This window comes from Neoarius graeffei, chromosome 14, assembly GCF_027579695.1.
Source record: "Neoarius graeffei isolate fNeoGra1 chromosome 14, fNeoGra1.pri, whole genome shotgun sequence".
In the NCBI taxonomy this organism is placed as follows: Eukaryota; Metazoa; Chordata; class Actinopteri; order Siluriformes; family Ariidae; genus Neoarius; species Neoarius graeffei.
The window spans coordinates 56,946,845-56,973,847 of NC_083582.1; the positions used below are offsets into that span (position 1 = coordinate 56,946,845).

The 27,003-nt window shown below is 41.3% G+C and overlaps 1 protein-coding gene across 12 annotated transcripts in view; it reads left to right on the forward strand.

Annotated features, from left to right (window-relative positions):
• The window catches only part of svila (supervillin a), a 94,227-nt gene that overhangs the window by 46,035 nt on the left and 21,189 nt on the right, over window positions 1-27,003 (forward strand). For 8 of the 12 annotated variants that reach the window (XM_060940107.1, XM_060940098.1, XM_060940101.1 and 5 more), the window contains 12 exons: window positions 1,532-1,784; window positions 3,269-3,337; window positions 3,944-4,274; window positions 8,122-8,353; window positions 10,164-10,296; window positions 14,358-14,438; window positions 22,678-22,728; window positions 23,237-23,405; window positions 23,693-23,779; window positions 25,257-25,343; window positions 25,449-25,626; window positions 25,856-26,028. In XM_060940107.1, coding sequence (XP_060796090.1) covers window positions 1,532-1,784; window positions 3,269-3,337; window positions 3,944-4,274; window positions 8,122-8,353; window positions 10,164-10,296; window positions 14,358-14,438; window positions 22,678-22,728; window positions 23,237-23,405; window positions 23,693-23,779; window positions 25,257-25,343; window positions 25,449-25,626; window positions 25,856-26,028 — 1,844 coding nt within the window. Of the gene's footprint in view, window positions 1-1,531; window positions 1,785-3,268; window positions 3,338-3,943; window positions 4,275-8,121; window positions 8,354-10,163; window positions 10,297-11,869; window positions 11,915-14,357; window positions 14,439-22,677; window positions 22,729-23,236; window positions 23,406-23,692; window positions 23,780-25,256; window positions 25,344-25,448; window positions 25,627-25,855; window positions 26,029-27,003 lie in introns of all 12 variants that reach the window. The other 4 variants (XM_060940109.1, XM_060940100.1, XM_060940102.1 and 1 more) reach the window with 4 other exon arrangements.

Sequence of the window (27,003 nt, forward strand, 5' to 3'; positions counted from 1 at the left end):
ATCGTGTATTGGCGTTGCTGTGTGCACGTTAATCTGATGATCCGCTGATATGGTCTAATGTAAACCCCACCTAAGATACACATGTAGAGACCTGGGACTAATTGGCTGTATGGCTATAAGAAAACCACTTGTTTAATGAGGCGAATCAGGAGCAAAAGCTTCAATTTGCTGGGGCGTGTAAAGTTTGGACTCTGCAGCAAAGGAAAAGGGTCATATGGTCCAAGTCCAGATTTACTCTATTCCAGAGCAATGGGCACATCAGGGTAAGAAAGGAAGTGCATGAAGTGGTGCACCAATCATGCACAGTGGTTGCTGTACAAGCCTCTGGAGGCAGTGTTGTGATCTGGTGTTGCTTCAGTTGAACAGGTTTAGTCTCAGCAATATTGTGTGGCAATAAAATGAAGTCCGCTGACTACCTGAATGTACAGAATGACCAGGTTATTACATCAGTGCATTTGTTCTTCCCTGATGGCACAGGTATATTCTAGCATGGCAATACCGGGATTAATCGGGCTCAAATTGCAAAAGTGGTTTAGGAAGCATGAGGAGTCATTATCACGTGAATCGGCCACCACAGAGTCCTTAAACCAATTTCAAGTCTGTAGGATGTTCTGGAGAAGACTTTATGGAGTGGTTTGACTCTCCCTTTGTCCAGACAAGATCTCGGTGAAAAATAATGCATCTCTGGATGGAAATAAACGTGACGTTGCATACGCATGTCGAAACGATGCCACGGCAAATTCTCACCATAATCAAAGCTAAAGTATTATGCATACTCTACATTTGTACTGCCAAAAACCATGAAATTGAAGGTCAGACTTTCACAAGAACATTTTATAAAAGAGACCCCTGGTATGTTTGTATTAACATGCCAGACAAACAGGTCATTTGACCATCTAGAAGTTTTGCAAAATGGTCCATTATTGTGACCTCTTTTCTAATAAGCCCAGTTGTGGTAGAATGAAACCATTCTCATGATTGGTTACTGTGCTGTAAAGATCTCCGCGATTAGTCCTACTTTTTGGTAACCACGTACTTCCTCAGACTGTAATCATCCCTGCATGGTTGTGCTGTGACCTTTCTGAACATCTGCTGCACTGAACGTATGTCACCATAGCCTTTTATGTCCTATTCAGTCACTCGGTCCTTAACAAGTAGTATTTATTCTATCACGTGCATAAACGAGATAAAAGCAAACTGTCTTGATGTAAAAAAGTTTGTATGAAGAATGCTTGATTGTCGCTTTATTGATCGTATTGCATTGCACTGTCCATGCTGAATTTTGTGCATCGTTTCCTCTACGGTTGCTGCATGGCTGAGTCAAGTCAATTCAGAACTAATGCTGTAGATCTAGCCTTCACAGTAGACATCTTAATGTGTAGCTGACCTTTTAAATAAAGATTCATGTTTATGAAGTGTCTAGGTGTTGAGTAATGTGCTATTTTTATATCTCCCCCCCCCCCCCTTATCTATCCATCTTCCTTCCTTATTCCCCCACATCACCTCTTTTTGGTGCTGTAATTCTTTTCAGCTCTGTGGCAAGAGAGCCAGCACGAGAGGCCCGATTGCTACAGGAGACGGTGGAGGCGGAAAAGGCTCGCCACACTGAAGAAAGCCAGGAGGAGCCTGACCTGTCCACTCTCAGCCTGGCAGAGAAAATGGCCATCTTTAACAAACTCACACAGCAATCCAGTATCCACACCGTCCGCCACAGAGACACACGGACACGGCGCAATAATGCCCGCTACCAGACCCAGCCTATCATACCTGGAGAGATGGAACAGGTGCAGAGAATTTTTACACTTTCACACAATTGGTGCACTAAGAGAAACCTTTCGAAGGTGTATAATAGCATGAAGTCCGACTCCAGAATTATTGGCACCCTTCGTGAAAATGAGCAAGACCTGTATAGCTGTATTTAACAGCTACTAAGATAAGATAGATAGAACTTTGTTATTGTTTTAGAAACAACGAAATACCGTTTGCCAGCTCTTGGTACTGGCAATGCAAAATGGACACAAAAAGAAACAGTAAATGGACATGAAAGCAGTAAACCTCGTTTCAAAATTAGTATTCTTACAATTCCTATCTGGTGAAGCCACCCCTGGAGAGAGTACAGGAAGAGGCCCAGTGTTTAATGTCTAACAAGGTTAGAATTACTTACTGACTATCTTGAACTGATCCTCCATGCAGAACTTTTTCAAGCTCCTTTGTATTCCTAGGTTTTGTGCCTATGGATAGCCCTTTTTAGTTGAGTCCACATGCTTTCAAACCCAGAGATGATCATTGCAAAGCTTTTTGGGTTTTTTTTCTGTTCTTACAACTATTTGAGCTTTTGGTTTGGAGTCAGTGTGGAGCTACACTATAGTCAGAAGTATGTAGACCCCCAATCAGTCCATACTCGTATGTGCTTCCTGGCCACCCCAGTATAGATTTAGTCCCTCTTTGCTGCTTTGTAATAACCTCCACTCTTCTGGGAAGGCTTTCCACAAGATTTTGGAGCATGGCTTTGGGGTTTACCCATTCAGCCTCAAGAGCATTAGCAAGGAGACCTGGAGCTCAGTGTTCTGGTTCATCCAGAGGTGTTCAGTGGGGTTGAGGTAAAGGTTCTGTACAGGCCACTTGAATTTGTCCACTCCAAACTTGGCAAACCATGTCTTCATTGACCTCATGTTGTGCATGGTGGTATTGTCATGCTGGAACATGTTTGGGCTTCTTGGTTACAGTGAAGGGAAACCTTCATGCTACAGCATACAGAGGCATCCGAAACAGTTTTGTACTTCCAAATTTGTGGTAAATTTAGGGACGGCTCTGATAGAAGTGTGAAAACCAGGTGTCTCCACAAAGTTGGTCATAGTGTAACATTCTGGTATTTATGCCGTTAATCTTCATGAGGGCTCTGGACCACCAGCTACTATGGAGCATCTTGAGGAAGCTCTTACTTTTGTTCATTTTTCCATGGCATTTGTGTTGTCATTTTGAACATAAAATCAGTCCAGAAAGTGGCAAACCAATCTTTATTAATAAATATGTCCCTGGACTCTGGTATTATCTGCTCGTCGTAAAAATAAGGGAATTTTTAACCATGAATTCCCCTTGCATAAAGTGTTGTTGAATAATCAATGTAGTACTTGCTGTGTATATAAAATCTCTTTTTAAATAAATTTTAAAAGGTCCGTTAGTATGTTTACACCACTGTACCTCCTACCACTATGTTAACTCTGCATACACACGCCTACAGTTGTGTTGATGGTTCTCTTTGGTGCAGGATGGCTCGGGCTCTGATCTTTATGAGGAGGAGATGCAGCACTCAGACGGACTGAGTGATCTGGACCATGTGAGAGCTGAGATTCTTCTCATCTGCTATAGTGTTGTTCAGCTCGCAGTGAAAACCATAGGCTTTTAGTGTGCTGATGTGCTTCAGTGTTACTGGATAAATCATTGTCCCACATGCTGCTAGTTATGTGATAGTTGTATAGGTCAGTATGGCACTGCATCCTTGTATGTTTTTTAGGATCAGTGTTGATGAATTGTACTTTGCTTGGAAGAGCTGCTATAAAGTCACGTGTGTACGTGTTGGATTTTTTTTTTTCCTTTCTCTGGATGTTTTGGGGTGTGGATTTTGTGGTGTTATTAATTAAAAAAAATAAATATGCACTACTCCTTGATTATGGGCTGAATGTCATCCACTGGAGTCTGTTTTACCAAGGGGTGTTTTGGGGTTTTTTGTGTATAAGTGACCTGAAAATCACTTTATTAAAGAAGAAAAATGTAAGAGCATGTATCTGGTGCATCTTGTATTGGTTGTGACTGAACGTGTGCATTTGTGTTCCTATGTTAAAACTTGCAGTTACAAGGCTCGTCATTCATGACTTTGTCCCATTTGCCACCATTATCCTTCCCTGACCTTTTTAAATTCTGTTTGTTTTTTGTTTGCCTACAGGTTGAAGGTGGTCCTCAAGTCACCACCTCCTCTGCTGTGAATTCTACCACGGTTTCTACAGTCCATGCGGGTGATATCCATCTGGCCCAACCCACTGTGTCCAGTAGCTATAATGAGCGAGATGTGCCACCTTGGCACCAACCACAACCTCTTTCAGCACTCCAGAACCGCAAGGGTCCCTCTGAGCTGCCTGAGAGGGAGGAGTCCAGCATGGGTCTGGGGGTGAGGAAACTGCCTTCTCTGGAGAGAGTGAGGCAGCCAAACAGAGAGGCAGTGACCTGTGACCTCCAGGAAACAGACGGACATCAGAGATCGGGATCAGCAGTGCCAGGTAGGGTTATTCTGGTGTGGAGTGTGTGTGTGGGGGGGGGCTGGTAGCTCCCCCCCCCCCCCCCCCCCCCCCCCCCCCCCCCCCGACGGAACATTGTGTGAATTTGATTTCATGTGGGTTTTTTTTTTTATTTTTTTTAATAAATGTGACTAGGGTATGCAGTAACAAAATGTGAAATCTGTACTTGGTGTGGTTTGTGGTTTTGCAACATTTTCCTGTGTAACTTTCAAACGACAGCATCCTACAAAACACTGATTGATTTAAAAAAAGAGAACCTGTATAGCTTGACATGCAAAATGCTTTCTTTTATTGAGCATACTACTAACTCGTTAATTCACCATAGTAAGCCAGGATTCCCTCACACTCCTGACGTGTTCAGCTACTGTTTATAGTTTAGTATAAACTTATTGCTCTGAACCTCCTTGCAGCTTTGCAGGTTTTTTTTGCTTGCCTCTTTTCATCCTCATATTGTGCACTTATGGCCCTTTTCCACTACCCTTTTTCAGCTCACTTCAGCCCGACACGGCTCGCGTTTCGACTACCTCAGAACAGTACGACTCAGCTCGCTTCAGCCCTGCTCAGCACCCAAAACTCGCACGGTTTTGGAGTGGGGCTGAAGCGAGCCAAACCGAGCCGAGTGGGGCTAGGGGCATGGGGAGACACTCCCCTGTACACTGATTGGTGAGGAGGAGTGTCCACACACGCCCCGCGAGCGCGCTGGGATCTGTAAACACCGTAAACCCGGAAGAAGAATAATTACGAATTACGAGAATTTCTGAAGCCTTATGCGCCTCGCCTCATCTATACGCTCTTGCCAGTATCTGTTGGCGTTGTCGGTGACAACAAGCCACAGCACCAAGACCAGCAACACTAACGACTCCATGTCCTCCATGTTTATTGTTTACTATCCGGGTCGTGAGACTACCGCTTAAAAGCTCACTGATGTCACTGTTTGCGCCGCCTAACGACATCATGTGACGTCCACCCACTTTCGCTAACTCCACCCAATGTGTCCACCCACTTCCAGCCAGCACGGTTCAGCGCGGTTGTAGTCGAAATGCAACTCCAACAGCCCCACTCAGCTCGACTCAGCCCAACTCAGCACGGCACGGCTCAGCCCGACTCAGCCGCGTTGGTAGTGGAAAAGCGGCATAAGGTGAAAATTAGACGTAAGCATTTCTGAAGTGATAATCCAAAATAAACACACACAATTTATAATCCCAAGACACTTTTAAATATAGTGTTCTAACAATAGTGTCCTATTAACAATGTGTGGTACCAAAAAACAAGCCTATGATTGGCTCAGCTATGTTAAATAGCCATTAGATGTGAATGAGCATGTAAAGGGAATGGATGTATGGTGCCCTGATGTGGACTGGTATGTTCCTTGGACAGATTCTATCCCCCTTTCACAGCCTGTTTGAGGTGGAAATCTTGCGCCTTTATTCCACCTCGAGTTTTGTATAAAACGTCCAAATTTGGAATAGGGGGTCTGTGTTCTGCCTCTGAACAGTAAGAGCTGGTAGCAACAGAGCTGGAATCAATGTCCATATACTGTAAAAGGAACAGCCAGCATGGTGGCACAGGAGTGTGACTTGGACTTTTTTTTTTTTTGACATTTCTTTGAGACCATTGCAAATTTGAATGTCTCCATCTAAGGTCCGCACACGTTTCTGCCTCATATCACTTCCGGCTTCCCTTTACTTCCTTCTCCGAAATATTTCTGATCACACAGACGTGTTCTCTCAGCCCCTCTCTCGCTCTCATTTGCAAGCGCGGTTTCCTGTAATCCTCTTTTTCCCAAAAAGCTGGCTCCATCAAAGGACACAAACATGTATATATTAAGGTTGTTGCTTCACTTAAACATAAATAAGAGAAGTGAGTGCATGTTTGCATATGATACTCAGCAACTTGGCTTGTGTTTGAAGAGATATAAATATGCGCAGCTAACAAAAGCACCACAACGCAGTTCACCTGCTGTAGTTTTTGTAAACGGCATCAGTATTCTCAGGTTATTCATATTTCTGCAGTCAAGTTTATTTTTATAGCACTTTTAGCAATAGACATTGTTGCAAAGCAGCTTTACAGGATTTTAATGACCTTAAACATGAGCTAATTTTATCCCTAATCTATCCCCAATGAGCAAGCCTGTGGTGACAGTGGCAAGGAAAATCTCTCAGACGACATGAGGAAGAAACTTCAAGAGGAACCAGACTCGAAAGGGAACCCATCCTCATTTGGGTGATAACGGACAACCTGATCATAACATTAACAGTTTTAACATGAAGTCTGTTTCGTTGACGTTATAAACTGTTCATTGATGGAAACTTGAGTGCAAAACCGTTCATGACAACTGCAGTGCTAAAGTTAGCAAGTCAGCTGTAGTCCTCAGCCATAAAAGCATTACTGTAAGTGTCCAGAGCGTCTTCCAAGTGTGACTTTCAACTGTCCATATGGGGCCGTCCTCCACAGGAGCAACGTGATGAGGCTCCAGCCAGATGTAGGGCATCAGGATGGATCAGGCAGGTCCGAGGAGCAGAAGAGGTCAGCATCTCGATCTCAGGATTGACTTGTAACTCAGAAGGACAGACGGGGGGGAAGAGAGAGAACACAGAATGGGGAGAAAACGCGTGTCCCCATAGATGCAGACACGCTGTTGTAACACATCATGCCTCTGCTTGTGGAATGCCAGCTTTATTTCACTGTAAATCACTAAAGCCAGAATACTGAGGTGCCTTCTTTATGCCAGTATTATGGAATGTGTTAAAGGGCTTCTGGTTCCACCCTGACCATGCTGAATTTGATCACAGGCGACTGAATTGTGAGAATCAAGTCCTTGCGCTTGGAGATCTTTTAATTTATTCCTTCCTTGGGTGCACCAATGGCCTTATCAGCCTGGGGGCATCCTCCTGGCTTTGGCTCCCAGACGTCATCAAAACTCTCTGGTGAGGTGGTGCCATGGCGTCCCCTTTTAAATCGCAAATTTGCTCTGCTTCTGGTTTCTGTAATAAGGTGTTTTTACAGGAGCGGGTTATCAGCCCAACCCCCAGCCTGGAGGACCAGTGGATCACTCTTCGTCAGGCCCCTACCCTTTGACCCTTCCAGCTTAGGTGACTCTACCAGGAGTACATGACTCCTGCCGGCATAGCTCTAGGGGTCGCTGGGGGACACAAACCACCCCACCACGATAAGGTGGTCATCCCATGGGGTAGTTGCACTTGGAGAACAGTGCAGTAAAGAATAGTACAGCATGGGTTAGACTTAAACCTCTTGCGCGATGCACATGGTTACACATCACCTGTGGTGTGAAATGTAGGTTAGATTTGATGTACAGACGTTGAGCTGTAATTGTTTCTGAACTTGGGTCAAGTAAAGAATGCTAATAAACATTTTATGAAAATTTTGATTATTAATGACTGGATGCTTTTGACAAAAACAAGTTGTGATATGGAGAACCAGAGCAAATGACTCCTAAGCACTGGATGGGATCTGTTCTAGCAGCATCAGTTGTATGATTTGATGCCTGTGTTTGACTGTAAGTGCTATTAATTTCACAGAGAAAGGACACACTTCCTGCTGTCACTGCTGTTTCTCACGCAAGCTTGTGGTACTGCAGATTTCCTGTATCTGAATATGAAGACTTTTTTGTAACTCACACCTGCACTTGCTTTATGTAAAGTAACTAACACACTCTTGCACTCACTCAGATTGTATGACGATAGACCAGGACAGGAGAGAACCACACACCCAGTCTGAGTGTGTCTGTCTAGCCTCTCTCGGTCACTGGACTGGGGCTGTCTTAACGGCTTCCTGTGTGTGTGTGGGGGGGTGGTTTACTGTGCAACAGGTCTTCCTGATCAAGCTGTTTCAGTGAGGGCTGCAGCAGCGCCGACTGCATCTCAACTCTTGAACGGGAGCACTTCTCTCCCGCAGCGCGCACACACTCAGCAGTTACTGGAAGCTGGCAGAGAGGCTGTCTCGGAGTACAGGGGGAGGATCAGAGAGAGGGAACAAGACCCCGAAGAGGAAGAGGAGATTTCAGACATCATGTCGGCAAGACAGATGTCCATCAAAGAGAGGTGAGTCACTCTCCGCATCTGTACGTGCACATGCATTTAAATCTGAACAGCAATGTCGAGTCTTCATTCATCTGTATTTTTGAGTGCAACTTTAAGTGTGTAAAGAGACGTGTGCAAATATCTAAAATACTGATGACGGAATTGAGGTTGCTTTATACACGACTCTCATTAATGCATACAAGTTAAATAATGATGGTGAAGGAAATGGTTTCAGTGAAGATCATTAACTTTTAAAGGACTATTTTTGAAATGCATACTAAGACGTGACAGAAGCCAGGACACATTGGACATTTCTATATAAGGCTGTGTCTCAGGATCACGAGTGTTAATCAGGCACAGAATGACAGCTTGACTGTTTACAGGATGTCAAGCTTCATAGTAATCCTAAAGCATTCTGTAAAGACAAACACAGCGTCTCATCCTGAGGGTATTAACAAATATTGTGTATGGATGAGTGTGACCTGAAAGATGCACTTTTGGGATAAAATGGAGAATGTTTTGCAGATCCTCTCGGCACCAAAAAAGCGAGCATTGTGTTTTTATCGTTTGTTGTAAATTGTGTGTAATCCACAAGAAACATCAGCTAAGAAAAGATGACCCCAAGTCAGTCTTTGTCAAAGTTGGCAGGGGCATTTTTTTTAATTTATATTTTTAATTTCATGATTTTAAGAATATACCATATTTAAAAAAAAAAAAATCTAAAAATGCTTCTTCAAATAGTATTGGAAAAAGTGAGCTGTCTAGTGTTTGGATAATGGAGCTGGCAGCACACACTACATGTTTGTTAATCAGATCACAATAACAAACCTCGCTGCTTTTACGGTGTTTGTGAGCTGTCCAACTATCTGAGGTTCCAAAAAGTTTTTTCGTGTGGCTGACATTGTGAAATGCCAATATTTTGGTGCAATGAATTAATTCCTAAAATCACTTGCTTTATTGGACGATACCAATCACTTTGTGTAGTGAGGTGCTGCTGTGTTTTGTCCATATTGTGCAGCAGTGATAGGCTGATAATTATGACTACGTTCAGACTGCACCCTGAAACGACCCATATCCGATTTTTTTTTTTTTTTTTTTTATCCATATGCGACCTGTATCCGATTTGTTATTGACAATCTGAACGACATAGATCCGATTTTTTTTTTTTTTTCACATGCGACCCAGGCCGCTTGGATATGTGGTCCTAATTCCGATGCATATCCGTTATTTTCACATGCGACTGCAGTCTGACCGGACAGGTCGCATTCATGCGACCTACATGTCATCAAGAGACAAACGTCACTATTCTGCGTTGGCTAATCCCGCCTCTTTGGTGGAAACTTGAAGAGTGCGCTTTTTTTTTTTTTTGTTTACGTATTACGTAGATGTGCTTATTACGTGTCAATTTGCGCATGCGGGACACTTTTGGGTCATTTTCCGTTCATATTGGAGATCGCATACAAGTCTCATATAATTGGTAATGTGAACGGCCTAACAAAAAAATCGGATTTCACAACAAATCGGATATGGGTCGTTTCAGGTTGCAGTCTGAACATAGTGTTTATACACTGAAGAAATGTCCCCCCACCCCCACCCCCATGTATATAATGGTTTATGTCCACATTATTCACCGTGTGTGCGCGTGTGTGTACTGGTATTAATATTCCAAGGTGTAAACTCAAAGCTATTCTGTAATGAGTGGACTACTCAGCTTGTCAATCATTAGTTTTTGTAATCTTGTAGTGTGCAGTGTCCGTTCTGTTATACTGAAGTGTTTTATTGTGCTGGTTTTGAATTTGCCGTGTGTGTGTGCGCGTGCGTGTGAGCACAGGCTGGCTCTGCTGAGGAAGAGCGGTGAAGAAGACTGGAAAAACAGAATCAATAAGAAGCAGGATGTTGTCAAAGTGGCCGTTTCGGAGAGACATGCACAGCTGTGGGAGGTGGAGCAGACCTTTAAGAAGAAGGTAAGCCTGGACCCTGAACCTTTTACACCTAACTTGGGCAATCAAAGGTTTTAATGTATGAATTAACGTGTGTAAATGCACTCGTCATATTCTGCAAAAAGAATCCACTGCATGTCAGGTTGCACTTCAACCAGAAGTTCCAAAACTTATCAAACGCCCCCCCCCAAAAAAAAAAAGATTCTGCACAGTGATGCGCAGTTCAGTTCTTTCACCAATCTCCCCCCACATACCCCTTTACTAATTGTAAGCAATATAACAATGTTATGTTTTAAGACATTACTAGCTACTATTATTAATAGTAGTAGCAGTCATCATCTTTTGAACTTCTTTACTTCGCAGGTAACCTCTCCCCCATTCTTTTCTGCCCTGGCACATGATTAGTTTCCTTGCGTGTAATGTGGTTTTCATCCTGTGCATGTTTTTGCTGGGGCATTTGGTTCTTTAGTTTATCAGCAGGCATTTTTTTTTTTCTTCTTCAAAACATTAAAGGTTCTCTCAGGGTCAGAAAACACAAGTTTGAATCCTCCATTTTGCTTTTTTTGAAAACACTAAACCGTGGTTAGCGGGTATAAATCTAACTAGAGCTTTTAAAGCGTAGCGCTAATAGAAGAACTGTTGGGTAAACGGAAACCAGTGCAGAAATGGACAGTATGGCATTTTTATTATACTTTTCAAACAAAATGTTACTTCCCGGTTGGCGGGATTCTCGCAGTGCAGTGTGCGCATGATCAAAAGTGGAACGACGTCTCGCTACCACAAGATAATGCGCGATTTCATAAGACTCTCTACTGGCTGTATGTGCTTTGTGTGGTGTACAGTACGTTTGTAAATGTTATGCGCTCTTTTATCATCGTGGGAATTGATTATAGCTCTAAATAAATATTGAAGTTTTTTTTTTTTTTTTTTAAAGAATCCGTATAACTTTATTTATACGCCCGTATACTACGTTTATTGAATCAAATCCATATAAAATACAGACATTCCGTATAGGTTGACATGTATGGTATTCAAAGGTTCTTTAAGGTGAGGATAATTAAAGTAGCAGCGGCAGTGCACAGCACAACGCTCAGATCGTAATTCTGACTGACTCAAACGAAGTTCTAGCGCTTTCCTTCAACACTGCACATGCGCCCCCCCCCCCCCCCCCCCCCCCCCCAAAATAAATAAAATAAAAATTAAAAAAGGCATGTTGTATAACTCTAGGTGATTTGAGACCGTGATGACCGGTCGATCTCTCCACGGTGTCCACTGTTGTACAGTCTTGTCATTTAAGACATTTTGTCCTTAAGAATCGTACCATTTTGATCAAATGTTCCTAGGCTACACTAAACTGACATGGGTGAGCATTGTGTTATGCCCAGAAATTTTAAGCTCAACTTGAACCAACGCTTTGCTCACCATGTCACTAATGTAACTCTAGCAGCGTCAGCTGTTGCACTACTGAACCACAGAAAATCTGCAGCGTCCGCCAGCACTACTGCTGGTTGTTGTGATCCCTGCCTAAGGGTTCCCGCAGAGGGACGAGTGAAGAACCCTTATGAATTTCTTAAGAGTGCATCGTCCCTTTCTCCAGGGAAACGGAATGATTGATGAATTTGCCGTCTCTGATCAGCTCTGGGTAAGACTGTTCACCGACTTGATCTTTAGTGTTTGGTGGAGAGCACATGCTGTTTGTGGTGATGGGTGTGCTGTGCTGATATTTTTTCACTGCTGTTATGGTGACCTATGATGACACCTCTTCATTGCTCGTGGTTTTGGATTTACGGGTGTTTTTCTCACTGTGCTACCATGATGGCTATGCATTGTTGAAGCTTACAGCCTGCACAGATCACATCAGTTACCTTAGACAGTTTAGGGCAGGGTTATGTAGCATTCACTTTGTATTCTGTGCTTTTCTTTCTTTAGAGTTAATTATAAATCCTTCTTCTAAAGTCACATGGTATAAATATTTAAGGTGACCTTAATGTTTAGTAATGAACAGTAGTCCTGTTTGCTGATCTTCAAATTATGCAAAAGCACGTTTTGTTGTTGATCTGTCCATTGGTTGTTACTATAGTCACCTCTTTCTCTCCTGCAATATCAATCATCTATTTACGATGTATGTGTACTGTATAGATGTAAATTGGCTAAATTTTTTCATCATGTGAAGCACAGAAGGTTCTTCTTTAAGCAATAATTTATGTACAGTACAGTCATGGACCCTGATTTTGCATCTGTACAATACCCATTCACTTGTCTTTATTACATTTGAGTACTTGATTCTGATTGATCAATTATGGCATTCTACAGTTTTTCTGCATAACAAATATTTATCTACAATGTCATTTAGCAGAAGCAGTAAACTCCTTTTTAAATCAATATTTTGAGTCAAATTATTGACTTCTTGAGTAATAAACAGGATAATGTACAGCTAGCTGGTCATCGCTACGAAATGAACCCCTTCAGGCTGAGTCCTGTATCACCCTGTTGGATTTTATTTGCCGATAATGACCGGCTCACTGTACGTTATTCCTTGCATGTGACGTGGCTCTGAATCTTAGGCCCTGTCCACACGGCAACGGATTCAGGTGACTCCGATACAATTGCTTATCGTTTAGGCCTGGCGTCCACACGGCACCAGCGTTTTGGGTGCCCAAAACGCAATCTTTTTGAGAACGGGTTCCAGAGTGGAAAGATCTGGCAACGTTGCCGTTGTGAAGTCGTCTGGATGAGTAAAACGGATTTGTTTACGATGACGTCACAACCACATGACTGTGAGTGCTTCACGCCGGGTAGAAGTGTAACGAACTCGATGCGAGTTGTCAACAAATCCTATAACTTGGTTCATGAAACGCGCTTACAAAATATTTTCACTGTGAATATTTATTGTGTAATGGTGCAAAGTGAGAGAGAGAGAGACTCTGCCCTTAGGGCAGAGTCAATCCCGCCAGCAAAAATAGGGGAAAAAAGGAGCGATCTCACCTCTTCAGATGTTGGTTTAAGTCTGACAATACATTCCTCAAAAAGGGCGTAGAAGAGCAAATTAATCCATCAACGTGTAGCATTCAATTTATTCCGGACCATTAAAGACGCCACCTTCCGCGTAGAATCATACGTCATCCTCGCCGCCATATTGGATAGGTCAAAGCGGAGAATAAAGATTCATGTGCTGCGTTTAACTGTACCAACAGGTTTACCGTCCAAACGAGATCACATGGGATTACCTTTCACAGGTGAGAAACAACAAATTAATCCATCAACGTGTAGCATTCAGTTTATTCCGGACCATTAAAGACGCCGCCTTCCGCGTAGAATCATGCGTCATCCTCGCCGCCATATTGGATAGGTCAAAGCGGAGAATAAAGATTAGCTGCGTTTAACTGTACCAACAGGTTTGCCGTCCAAACGAGATCACATGGGATTACCTTTCACAGGTGAGACTGGAAAAATACTTTTCATTGTATTTGGTCATTATAATGTAATTTTACAAACAGATTTTCCTGACTTTGTGGCTAATATGAAGTCTCGCGCATAATAGTTTTTATGCGCATGCGTCCTTACTACTTCTATTGTTCTGGTGTCTCCGAAGGGACCGTCTTACAGCGCCCCTAGAGGTATGGCATGTGTATTGCATCGTTTTCAGCAAGCGTTGCGTTGCCATATGGACCTGATATTTTACTGATCGTTGCCCATTTGGACGCAATACATTTTTAAATAACATCTCGTTGTCGTGTGGATGTAGCCTTACTGTGAAATGAGAGATTGGTGTCGACAGTACGGAAGGACAAAATGTTATAGCCACATAGCATTTTGACTGTAATGTTTATAGGCATGGAGGTGTGGGTGGTTGTTGTGGGTTTTTTTTTTGTGTGTGGTTTTTTTTTTTTAATACAAATTATTAAATTGTTTGGATTGACGTGTGTCTCGGATCCTGCATCGTGGCTAATCTATACAGCATGTATTTAAATAGGCTGTTTATTTGAACAGCTCTCTGCGGTCATCTTTTCTTCCTGTCCTTTCTTGCATTTCTCCATTTTGCTGTTTGTCTAGTCACTTCCCACAATTTTTCCTGCCTGCTATAGGAGCCTGTTTTTTCCTCCACTTTTTCCTCTGTGCCTCTGAGTGCCTCTGAGTCTCTGGATCCCATCGAACCCCTTTCCCAGGTGAGAGAGAGAACAAATAATCTCAGCTGGGGACACTAACGCTGCAAATGTAGCTCTTGTAACATTACCCTGTGTTTATCTCTCGTTCCTGTGTAAATGCAAGCAGTACAGACACTGACTATTACATGCGTATGCGCCACAGTGCATGTCCGACCCGTGCCCTCCATCCCTCCTGCCCTGTCTCTTCAAACTAATACTTTTCTCCTTTATTCCAGCCTGAAATACAATCATAGATTCATTGTTCAGAATTCGCTGCTTTTTTTTTTTCTTTTAAACACAGCTCTCGTCCTGAATAAGCTCTGCTCACGTGTGCTTCCTCTGCTGAACTTTGCCACACACTCCTCCACTTCTCTGTGAACCTGCTTTGTCTTTTCATCTAATTGCATGCACATTTCATAGCAGAGAAAGAGTTTAGTTCTATTGCAGTAATTGGAGCCTGTGATTTTGAATTTTCTGCTGCTGTGCGAGAGGTTATTTGCAGAACTGTATAGTCTTAGCACTTAACTAAAGCACCTACTGCTGTAGAAGACATGGCTCTAACTAGTTTTGTTCTTTAATTCTCTTCTGGTTTATTTTTTGTTATTTAGTTTAATTCTATTGCGATCTATTTTGTTTCATGATGTCCTGTTTTTAATTTTATAATATTTGGTTCTGTTTTTGTCCCCCGCTGGCCGAAAGGCCCGAACGGGGATTATGTTGTGGCGATGTCCATCCATCTGTCCCGAGAAGGGTGCTCACCTTCTGAAATCAACTCCTCTCTCAATTTTTGGAGGAATTTCACAGAACGTGACAGAATTCTTCGTCAATAATACGTGTATTGCAAGTTCGTTTAATTCAATCACATTTTACCAGAGTTTTAGGGCCCTTGATTACCACACTTTGCCAATTTCATGAAAGTGTGCTTGTCTTCTGAAATCGACTCCTCTCAGTTTTTACAGGACTTTTCTGAAACTTTGCAGAAGGCTTTGCTATATGTCAGTAATGCACATATTACAATTCTGTTCAATTCTGTCACATTTCACCAGAGTTATGGCCCTTGATTGCCAAACTTGTACTTCAACAATTTAATGAGGGTGTATTAAGCACTTATAGCATGGATATACACTGTGTGCACAATTATTAGGCAAGTTGTATTCCTGATGATTAATTTTATCGTTGAACAAATACAGTGCTCTCAGTCAATCCAAATTGTTAATAAACCTAAAACCAGAATGATTAACAAAGGAAAGGGGAGTTTAGGCCTTCTCAGGGGAATATACAAGTGTGCAGAATTATTAGGCAACATTTAGTGTGCAGAATTATTATGCAACTAAATGAAAAGCTTAAAGTTTCCCATCTCACTTGTTTATTTTAATTTTCAGTGTAACAAATAAACAACTCAGAATTAACAAATAAACACTTCTAGCATTTCAAAAATATTCAGTGACCAATATAGCCACCCTTCTTTTCAATAACTGCCATGAGCCTTCCATCCAGTCTGTTAGTTTTTTGATTTGTTGACTATCAACTTTTTGTGCAGGAGCAACCACGGCCTCCCAAATGCTATTCAGAGTGGTGTATTGTCTTCCCTCGCTGTAAGGCCCTGTCCACACGGCAACGGATTCAGGTGACTCCGATACAATTGCTTATCGTTTAGGCCTGGCGTCCACACGGCACCAGCGTTTTGGGTGCCCAAAACGCAATCTTTTTGAGAACGGGTTCCAGAGTGGAAAGATCTGGCAACGTTGCCGTTGTGAAGTCGTCTGGATGAGTAAAACGGATTTGTTTACGATGACGTCACAACCACATGACTGTGAGTGCTTCACGCCGGGTAGAAGTGTAACGAATATCACCAGGAAAAAGCCTTACAGAGCACTAGTGAGAGTGAAACACGAGCTTGGATATTATTATTATTATTATTATTATTATTATTATTATTATGTTCAGTGTTAGTTCACAGTAGTAATGCAAGAAGCAGAATAGTGACAGTAATAGTGAAGCAAAAACATGCAATTGTACAAACACTGCAGCTCTACAGCAAAATATTCATTTATGAAATGGTCTGATTCTTAACACCAGTAGTGCCAATGATCTCATTGTGATGCGATGCGAGTTGTCAACAAATCCTATAACTTGGTTCATGAAACGCGCTTACAAAATATTTTCACTGTGAATATTTATTGTGTAATGGTGCAAAGTGAGAGAGAGAATAGCCCTTAGGGCAGAGTCAATCCCGCCAGCAAAAATAAGGGAAAAAAAGAGCGATCTCACCTCTTCAGATGATGGTTTAAGTCCTACAATACATTCCTCAAAAAAGGGCGTAGAAAAGCAAATTAATCCATCGTGTATCATTCAATTTATTCCGGACCATTAAAGACGCCGCCTTCCGCATACATCATCCTCGCCGCCATATTGGAAAGGTCAAAGCGGAGAATAAAGATTAGCTGCGTTTAACTGTACCAACAGGTTTACCATCCAAACGAGATCACATGGGATTACCTTTCACAGGTGAGAAACAACAAATTAATCCATCAACGTGTATCATTCAATTTATTCCGGACCATTAAAGACGCCGCCTTCTGCGTACGTCATCCTCGCCGCCATATTGGAAAGGTCAAAGCGGAGAATAAAGATTAGCTGCGTTTAACTGTACCAACAGGTTTACCGTCCAAACGAGATCACATGGGATTACCTTTCACAGGTGAGACTGGAAAAATACTTTTCATTGTATTTGGTCATTATAATGTAATTTTACGAACAGATTTTCCTGATTTTGTGGCTAATATGAAGTCTCGCGCATAATAGTTTATGCGCATGCGTCCTTACTTCTTCTATTCCCATACGAAAAAGAACAGTAAAGAACTTATAAGAGTTTACCACTGTCTTAGTAGTAAATCCTTATAAATATAAGGATAAATCCTTATAAGGATTTATAAATAAATATATATGCCATGTATGATTTACTCCTGAAAGTGGCCCATTTTGCATTTTCCTCATACAAATTTTTTATGAAAATCTAGTATGTATGAAGTGAACATTGTGCATGGTTTTTACAGATAATGTGTATGATGAATTACACCGTCTTTGTATGCTTCACGTAATGTTTGTAGTTTTAAATTATATTTTACAGTTTAAAATGTATATGCCTTTTATATGTAAATCCAACACAAACATATGTGGATTTACATATAAAAGGCATATACATTTTAAACTGTAAAATATAATTTAAAACTACAAACATTACGTGAAGCATACAAAGACGGTGTAATTCATCATACACATTATCTGTAAAAACCATGCACAATGTTCACTTCATACATACTAGATTTTCATAAATTTGTATGAGCAAAATGCAAAATGGGCCACTTTCAGGAGTAAATCATACATGGCATATATATATATATATATATATATATATATATATATATATATATATATATATATATTATATAATATAAAATTTATAAATCCTTAAGGATTTATATTTATAAGGATTTACTACTAAGACGGTGGTAAACTCTTATAAGTTCTTTACTGTTCTTTTTCGTATGGGTTGTTCTAGTGTCTCCGAAGGGACCATCTTACAGCGCCCCTAGAGGTGTGGCAGGTGTATTGCATCGTTTTCAGCAAGCGTTGCGTTGCCATATGGACCTGATATTTTACTGATTGTTGCCCATTTGGACGCGATATATTTTTAAATAACATCTCGTTGCCGTTGTCGTGTGGATGTAGCCTAAGGCCCTGTCCACACGGCAACGGATTCAGGTGACTCCGATACAATTGCTTATCGTTTAGGCCTGGCGTCCACACGGCACCGGCGTTTTGGGTGCCCAAAACGCAATCTTTTTGAGAACGGGTTCCAGAGTGGAAAGATCTGGCAACGTTGCCGTTGTGAAGTCGTCTGGATGAGTAAAACGGATTTGTTTACGATGACGTCACAACCACATGACTGTGAGTGCTTCACGCCGGGTAGAAGTGTAACGAATATCACCAGGAAAAAGCCTTACAGAGCACTAGTGAGAGTGAAACACGAGCTTAGATATTATTATTATTATTATTATTATGTTCAGTGTTAGTTCACAGTAGTAATGCAAGAAGCAGAATAGTGACAGTAATAGTGAAGCAAAAACATGCAATTGTACAAACACTGCAGCTCTACAGCAAAATATTCATTTATGAAATGGTCTGATTCTTAACACCAGTAGTGCCAATGATCTTCTCATTGCGATGCGAGTTGTCAACAAATCCTATAACTTGGTTCATGAAACGCGCTTACAAAATATTTTCACTGTGAATATTTATTGTGTAATGGTGCAAAGTGAGAGAGAGAGAGTCAATCCCGCCAGCAAAAATAGAGAAAAAAAGAGCGATCTCACCTCTTCAGATGTGGGTTTAAGTCCTACAATACATTCCTCAAAAAGGGCGTAGAGGAGCAAATTAATCATTATTTAATTAGCATTCAATTTATTCCGGACCATTAAAGACACCGCCTTCCGCGTAGAATCATAGGTCATCCTCGCCGCCATTTTGGAGAGGTCAAAGCGGAGAATAAAGATTAGCTGCGTTTAACTGTACCAACAGGTTTGCCATCCAAACGAGATCACATGGGATTACCTTTCACAGGTGAGACTGGAAAAATACTTTTCATTGTATTTGGTCATTATAATGTAATTTTACAAACAGATTTTCCTGACTTTGTGGCTAATATGCATCCTTACTTCTTCTATTGTTCTGGTGTCTCCGAAGGGACCGTCTTACAGCGCCCCTAGAGGTGTGGCATGTGTATTGCATCGTTTTCAGCAAGCGTTGCGTTGCCATATGGACCTGATATTTTAGTGATTGTTGCCCATTTGGACGCGATATATTTTTAAATAACATCTTGTTGCCGTTGTCGTGTGGATGTAGCCTAAATCTCATGCTTAAGAAGGGGCCACAAGTACTCAATAGGGTTTAAGTCAGGTGAGGAAGGGGGCCATGTCATTACTTTGTCATCTTTAAGGCCTTTGTGGGCTCGCCAAGCAGTTGAGTACTTGGGTGCATGTGATGGTGCATTGTTCTGCATAACAATCATGGCCTTCTTGAATGATGCAGACTTCTTCCCATACCACTGCTTGAAGAATGTATCTTTTAGAAACTGGCAGTAGGTTTGGGAGTTGATGTTAAGTCCATCTTCAACCTGAAATGGTCAAACTAGCTCATCCTTAATAATAGCAGCCCATGCCATTACCCCTCCACCACCTTGCTGGTGTCTGAGTCAAAGTGCCCTGTGTCCATTAGTTATCCAGCTATGGGCCCATCCATCTGGTCTATCCAGAGTCACTCTCATTTCATCCGTCCATAAAACCTTTGGAAAATCTGTCTTCAGATATTTCTTGGCCCAATCTTGACATTTCAACTTGTGAGTCTTGTTTAGTGGTGGTCGTGTTTCAGCCTTCCTTACCTTGGCCATGTCTCTGAGCACCGAACACCTTGTCCTTCTGGACACTCCAGGTCGGTTGCAGTTCTAGAATATTGTGGCACTGGAGGATAATGGGTTCCTGGTAGCTTCATGTTTAATCCTTCTCAAGTCTTTTGCGGTTAATTTGTGTCTTCTCCACACATTTTTTGCAACCCTGTTGACTATTTGCAACAAAACGTTTGATTGTTCTGTGGTCACATTTCTATAGCTTAGCTATTTCAAGAGTGCTGCATCCCTCTGATAGGCATTTTACAATTTTAGTCTTTTCAGTGTCTGTTAAATCTCTCTTTTGGCCCATTTTGCCTGAGATAAAGAAGCTGCCTAATAATTATGCACACCTTAATATAGAGTATTAATGACTTTAGGTCACACCCTCCCTCATTACACAAATACCACCTGAGAATGCTTAAATCCAATTAGCATTCAAGTGTATCTAGCTTGTGGTTGGAAAACATGCATAGAAATAATGGTAGGGTCAGAGTACTCACTTGCCTAATAATTGTGCACACAGTGTAGCTGCCAGCGGGGGATATTGTGCTCTCAGAGCACTCTTGTTCTATTTTGTGATATGCATGTTTCTATTCTTTTCTATTTTGCTATATTCATCCTATTATGTTCCTATTGTATTATCTTCTATACAGTTCTGTTATTTAAATCCATTTTGGTTTATTTTATTCTGTTTTTTCAGTCTAGTTAAATAAGATATATACCGACTATATCTTTGCCTTGTGGCAGTGTGTAGTCCCAGTCAAAAGTTTGGACACCTACTCGTTACCTCCGCCAAGGAGGTTATGTTTTCGGTAGTGTGCGTTTATTACGGAAAAAGTAATGAACGGATTGCTCTGAGATTTTTTTTTTCCAGAGGTGTGACTGGGCACAAATAACAATCCATTAAATTTTGGCGGTGATCTGGATCACCTTCTGGATCCCGGATTTTTTTAAAGGATTAATTTTTTCCCCATTGAAATGAATGGGCGCGTGACGCAAAAAACAGATTTTTCCTTCTGTAGGCCAAACCATAAGGTGTAAGGTCATGAAACTCGGTACACTGATAGAGGAGCGGACCCTGATTTCATCAAGTTTCATGTTGGTACGTCTCACGCTCTAGCGCCACCAACTGATCACAGTCTTGCATGCGTTCATGCACATAACTTTTGATCCGTATGTCCGATTTTCATAAGTCTGGTGCCACTGGAATCCCTGGAGCTAGACGATTCCAACGCACCCTATGACATCATTCTCTGCCTAATTAGATTTTCCGCCATTTTGAATTCTGTCCAAAGGGAAGGTAGAGTGACCCTGGCCGCATGTTTTGTCCGATCATCACGAAACTTGGCACACATGATCTCCAGTCCATGCCTAATGAATGATATTCGTTTCGCTCTCATATGTCGAAGCGTTCGCCCGTGGCAGCCAATCAAAATCGATGGCGAAGCCACCAAACAGGAAGTGAGCTCATATCACGGAAACGCTTTGACGCATCAAGACCATATTTAGTGGCATGACTTTGGACACCATCCAAACTACCCTCATCAAATATGGTATCATTTCGCCACTAGAGGGCATCACAATTAGCAAAAACGTATTTTTGCTCATATCTCAAACGCTTTGACGTATCAAGACCGTATTTGTTGAGATGACTTTCGGCACCAGTTCATGTACCCTCATCAAATTTGGTGTCATTTGGCCACTAGGGGGTGCCACAATGAGCAAAAACATGTTTTGGGTCATATCTCTTTACGGATTTAGAATTACATCTACATTTTCATGTTAGTGATGCTCTGGGATGTCCCTGTAAAGAACCTTGCCAGCCTGTCATCTCCGTATGAGAATCCGCCTTGTGTCTTGGCCAAACTTTCGCGTGTTGACACACAACTTGTGTGGGTGTGCAGTCGCCTCTCTTGCCGGGTCGCCATGGCGGCGCACCTGAGCAAGCACACTTTTGCATTTTCTCCGGAAATGCATTCTAGTTGTTATTATTGTTACCTCGGCCAAGGAGGTTATGTTTTCGGTAGCGTTTGTTTGTTAGCAACATTACGGAAAAAGTAATGAACAGATTGCTCTGAAATTTTTTCCAGAGGTGTGACTGGGCACAAGTAACAATCCATTAAATTTTGGCAGTGATCCAGATCACCTTCTGGATCCCGGAATTTTTTAAAGGCTTCATGGCGGAGGTCTGCGCTCTCCGAGTGCTTTTCTAGTTCATAGGTTTTTCTGTATTTTATCTACTTTCTACACTGTAGAACAATACTGAAGACATCAAAACTATGGAATTATGTGACAAGTATTTCAACAATGTGTTTCATATTTTAGATTATTCGAAGTAGCCATCGTACATCGCTTTGTACACTTGGCATTATCTTAACCAGCTTCATGAGGCAGTCACCTAGAATGCTTTTCAATTAACAAGTGAACCTTGTCGAACATTAATTAGTGCAATTTCTTGCTGCCTTAATGTGTTTGAAACTGCTAAATAGTAAATAATAAAAAATGCAGTAAATAGCCCTATTCCTCAACTGTTGAGATCCATAATTATGTCAAGAACCGCTCAACTAAGAGAAACAACAGCCATCATTACTTTTTAATAGAAATAAAGAAAAATGTCCAAACTTTTGACTGTACTGTGTTTTTGTTAGCTGTGGATCATTAATGCTGTTGAGATGGCTGAAGGTGAGAGTTCAGTGTCAGGGTTTTAGCTATAATTAGGAACTTCTCTGGTCTAGGCTGCATCCTTTCATCTTTCTTCTCTTTCCTCACACCACCATCTTTTCCTCCACCTCTCTCTCCCATCCTTCTGTGAAGACACAACCCTTGCTTACGCAGGTGGATGAACGTCACCCCTGGAGACGCAAGGTGCCTAAATTATCTTGCGCATAAATACACACACACACACACACACACACACAAAATAGTTCAGACTTGGGCTTGATGCTACACTTACTCATTTATAGCCGCCACTTTTATTATTTTCTGCAGTTCTCTCTGTAAATGTATTGCATCTGTAAATTTGTTAAAACGCGATAATAGAAAAATGGATTGCAGTTGCACATGACTGCATAGTTACTTACCCAGTGTTTAAGAATTTATCAGGACAGAAATCCAAGGAACCATGGATGTGTGGTCTGTTTTTTTTAAAGTGACCATTTATTTCAGTGGCTCAAGCATTACATTTATTATGAGATTATTGTAATAGCAATTCAAAGAGGAATTCCAATCAAGTTCAGCGGAATTAGTATTTCAGTTTGTGTATGTTTTGAGAAAAGTGCTATAAAAAGGCAAAATTTGTGAAATAACTTGACCGTTTTATCCGTATGTTAACGGACACTACTTTTAAATAGTATATTCATCACTCTTTTTGCAGAGGATAGGCAATGAGGTAGTGGAGAGCCAGCAAATCGAGCGCATCGAGATGTCCATCCAAGAACGGAAGCAGCTCATCACGGCTCAAGAGGATGCCTGGAAGGTCAAAGGTTATGGAGCTGCCAACGACTCCACACAGTTCACTGTGGCTGGACGTATGGTCAAGAAAGGTCAGCAAGTGACTAATCTATTCTCTTACACACTATTTTATGTTTGCAAAGATTTTTGTACATCATGTGTCTTGAGTTGTAGTTATGTGAAGTTCTGTTCTAAAGCTAGAACTATTGATCATTAAGCTTGTGTACAGTGGAAATTCACTTATCTTCACAATGCTAGTTTTTAATCTATCGGTAAAGGATTTGTGCAAGAGAAGGTCATGTTATACAAATGTGGAATTTGACTACAGTTTATTACTTTTTTTTTGTGGGGGGATGGATGGGACTGATTTGTATTTCAGGTCTTGCAGCCCCTGTGGTGCTTACAAAACCAGTCTTTAGTCCTACATCATTGAAAAACAAGAATGCCATCTCCAAACCTCAGGAAGGTAAACTCCTCATACATCCACTTTTCAGATTTCTGATTGACCACTGAGTCAGTCACCTCAAATATTTAATACAACACTGTGCTGCACCACTTCAATAGATTTTATGCAAGTGTATGTTTGTATATTTATGCATGGATGTGGCTTTAGTGATCTGTTTGTTGCATATTTGATCAGCATTCAAGACATCATACTTTAAGCCTTAAGGCCTGTTGGAAAAGGCATGAACCCCTATCTTTTTGTATAAAGAGTAGCCCAAAATGTCTACTTGGGGCCACTTTTATTTGAAAATTAATTTATTCATGGTTAAGGACCACAAGATATTCTAATTTTTTGGGGATGCACTAGTATGTTACCTGGATATAAAGGCTGTTTGTCCCTGTACTTTCTCTGGTGTGATAACTTGCTGTGCCATGTGTAGGAGTCTTTCACAGCACCCGTTTTTCCATCTGGCACAATGTCCAAAGGAATTTGCTTTGAGATAAGCAGCAGGGAAAGCATTGGAGCTTTTAAATATCTTTAAAAAAAAAAAAATTGACCCATCACTGAAAGTTCTCCATATTCCAACTCTGCTTATGGAGGTGCTCAACATGAATTAATGTGACCATGAGCTACAAAATTAAGGTCATGAAATCGCTGTCCGAGTGTTCCTGATTTCATCATTAGTTTGAGTTTTAGAATTAATGAATTTCAGGATATGATGTTGCTTGCAATTAAGTGGTGACTGGTCTATGCGATCTTTAAAAAAGGACCGGACATGTAATGCGTTGTAATTAACAAAAATAATTTGAAACTCATTCATTTTGTTTTTATGATTTTTACAGAATAATTAATACTAAATAATTAAATAAGAGAAATTCTAAAGTGGTCTCCTTAATTTTTCCATAGCTGTATATAGTAGCATTGTGCGTACGCCTGTTTTTTTTTTTCTTCATCTTCAAGTATATGGCTTGCTCCAATAAGGCTCGTCGTCTCTTTTAAACAAGCATATACAGCACTTTATTCTCATAACATTATAACAGATGAGAGATGAGGTCCTGATTTTTTCATTTTATTACTCTATCCATCTATGCTGCTTATCCATTGAGGTCATGGGGGACGTTGGAGCCATTCCCAGCTATCTTTGGGCGAGAGGCAGGGTTCACCCTGGGCAGGTCACCAGTGCAAACACAGAGACGAACCACTGTTCACACCTATGGGTAATTTTAGAGTAACCAGTTAACCTACATGTCTTGGACTGTGGGCGGAAACCAGAGCACCTGGAGGAAACCCACACAGGCACTGACAGAGCATGCAGGAAGGCCCCCAGATAGCTGTATGGTTCAAATCCAGAACCTTTTTTGCTGTGAATCGACAGTGCTGATCACTGCACCACCATGCCACTCCGCTTAGTGAATTCTTAATTTTTAATTATACCGTGTGTCCTATCTCTCTTCACTCAAGAAAAAATCGTATTTATTTTATAACTATGCTCTTGCAGAGATCGAGGTCAGAGATGATATAAAACTTGAGTCCGACAAGAAGCTGGAGAAGCTGGAGTCCTTCCTGGGTCGACTCAACAATAAAGGTGAGTGAAGTTCATCTGCAGGAGCCCTGACTGTAATTTATGTAGCCAAAACTACAAGCTAAAAAAACTATATTTACCTACTAGTTTTTCCTGTCCTTGATTCAGTGGGCGGGCTTCAGGAATCCACACTTACAGTGACTGAGAAGAAAGTTAAAGAGGTCATGACTCTGGACGATGAGTGTTTTGATAAGTTCTACAGGCACACTGATGAACTGGCCAATATCACCAGTAAAGTGGAGATCGACGATGATTTTGATGCCATCTTTGGAACACAGATTCCAAAGTAAGAGTGCAGCTAAATCACAGTAATGACTTGGAAAGCTTTAACTCTGTTTTTTAACTCCTTTGTATGCCATTGTTTTGGGTGTTAATGTAATCTGTCTGAAGTAACAGTTGGAATATTATGGTTGGGGGGACTACCAAAAAATTTTAAATATGATCCATGAAGTGATTCCATGGCTCAAGGTTAGTTCTATATTTATATTGTGACCTTTGACCTGTGTGTCTATAAGGCTGACCTCCGAGATGGTGCAGCACAAGCGTGCGGTGCGTCCAGCCCGAAATGTACAGCCTTCCAGGAACCCTCTGAAGCTGCTGGCTGCACGAGAGGACATCAGACACGAGTACACAGAGCAGAGACTTAACATCGGTGTACTCGAGAGCAAGAGGCTCACTCAGGAGAAGAGTGAGTGATGGAAGGAGAGGCTGGGGAAAAAAAAAAAAAACAGTTGAAATGGCAGATTAAATAGGCTGTTGGGGAAAGATGGCAGGTTGTGTGTTCGTCAGTGTTGGGCACGTTACTTTCAAAAAGTAATTAGTTATAGTTACTAGTTACTTTTCCCAAAAAGTAACTGAGTTAGTAACGGAGTTACTTTGTCATAAAAGTAACTAATTACCAGGGAAAGTAATTATTCCGTTTCATTTTGTTCCCCCTCAAAAAAATCAAATTCAATTAGTGTAATCATAATAAAAGTGAATGTTAAATGTGTTTAATGACTGAAATGGACACTTAACAGAACCAATTAGTACCGTTATCTACACTATATTAATATGTTTGTGGGACAATGTGAGATAAGACATCTATCAAATGTAATGTATTTTTGTAGTTATTAAAATTGTTACTAATTACTGGCCACTGACGAGGACAAACGCTTTGTTCCTCGACATAATGTGCATTGCACGTAAACACTCTTGCCTTTTATTTCAAGTAATGAAAAGTCCTGGCTGTATTTCCAGTGTGAAAGCGCAGTGCTGGGCTGACCGCTCGCCATCGCTGTGTCTTCTGATTGAAAGAGCGCGCAGTAGTGCAGTAGGCGTGGCCTACCTACGTATGTTGTCCAAATCTACTCTGATTGGCTTACTGTGCCGTTGTCTCGCGTCTCCCCGCCCCACACTAAAGCAGAGTAAAGAAAGGCTGAACGAGCAGCGTGCCAGATGAGAACAGCTTTAATAAAGTAACGCATAGTATTTTATTGTAAGTAACGGGAACGATGTAAAAAGTAATTAGTTATATTACTCGTTACTAAAAAAAGTAACGCCGTTAGTAACGCCGTTTATTTCTAACGCCGTTATTCCCATCACTGGTGTTCGTATATGCATATGTTCACAGATGTGAGAAGTACCATGTGTATCTGACGGTGGTTTTTACAGTTCTTGGTGT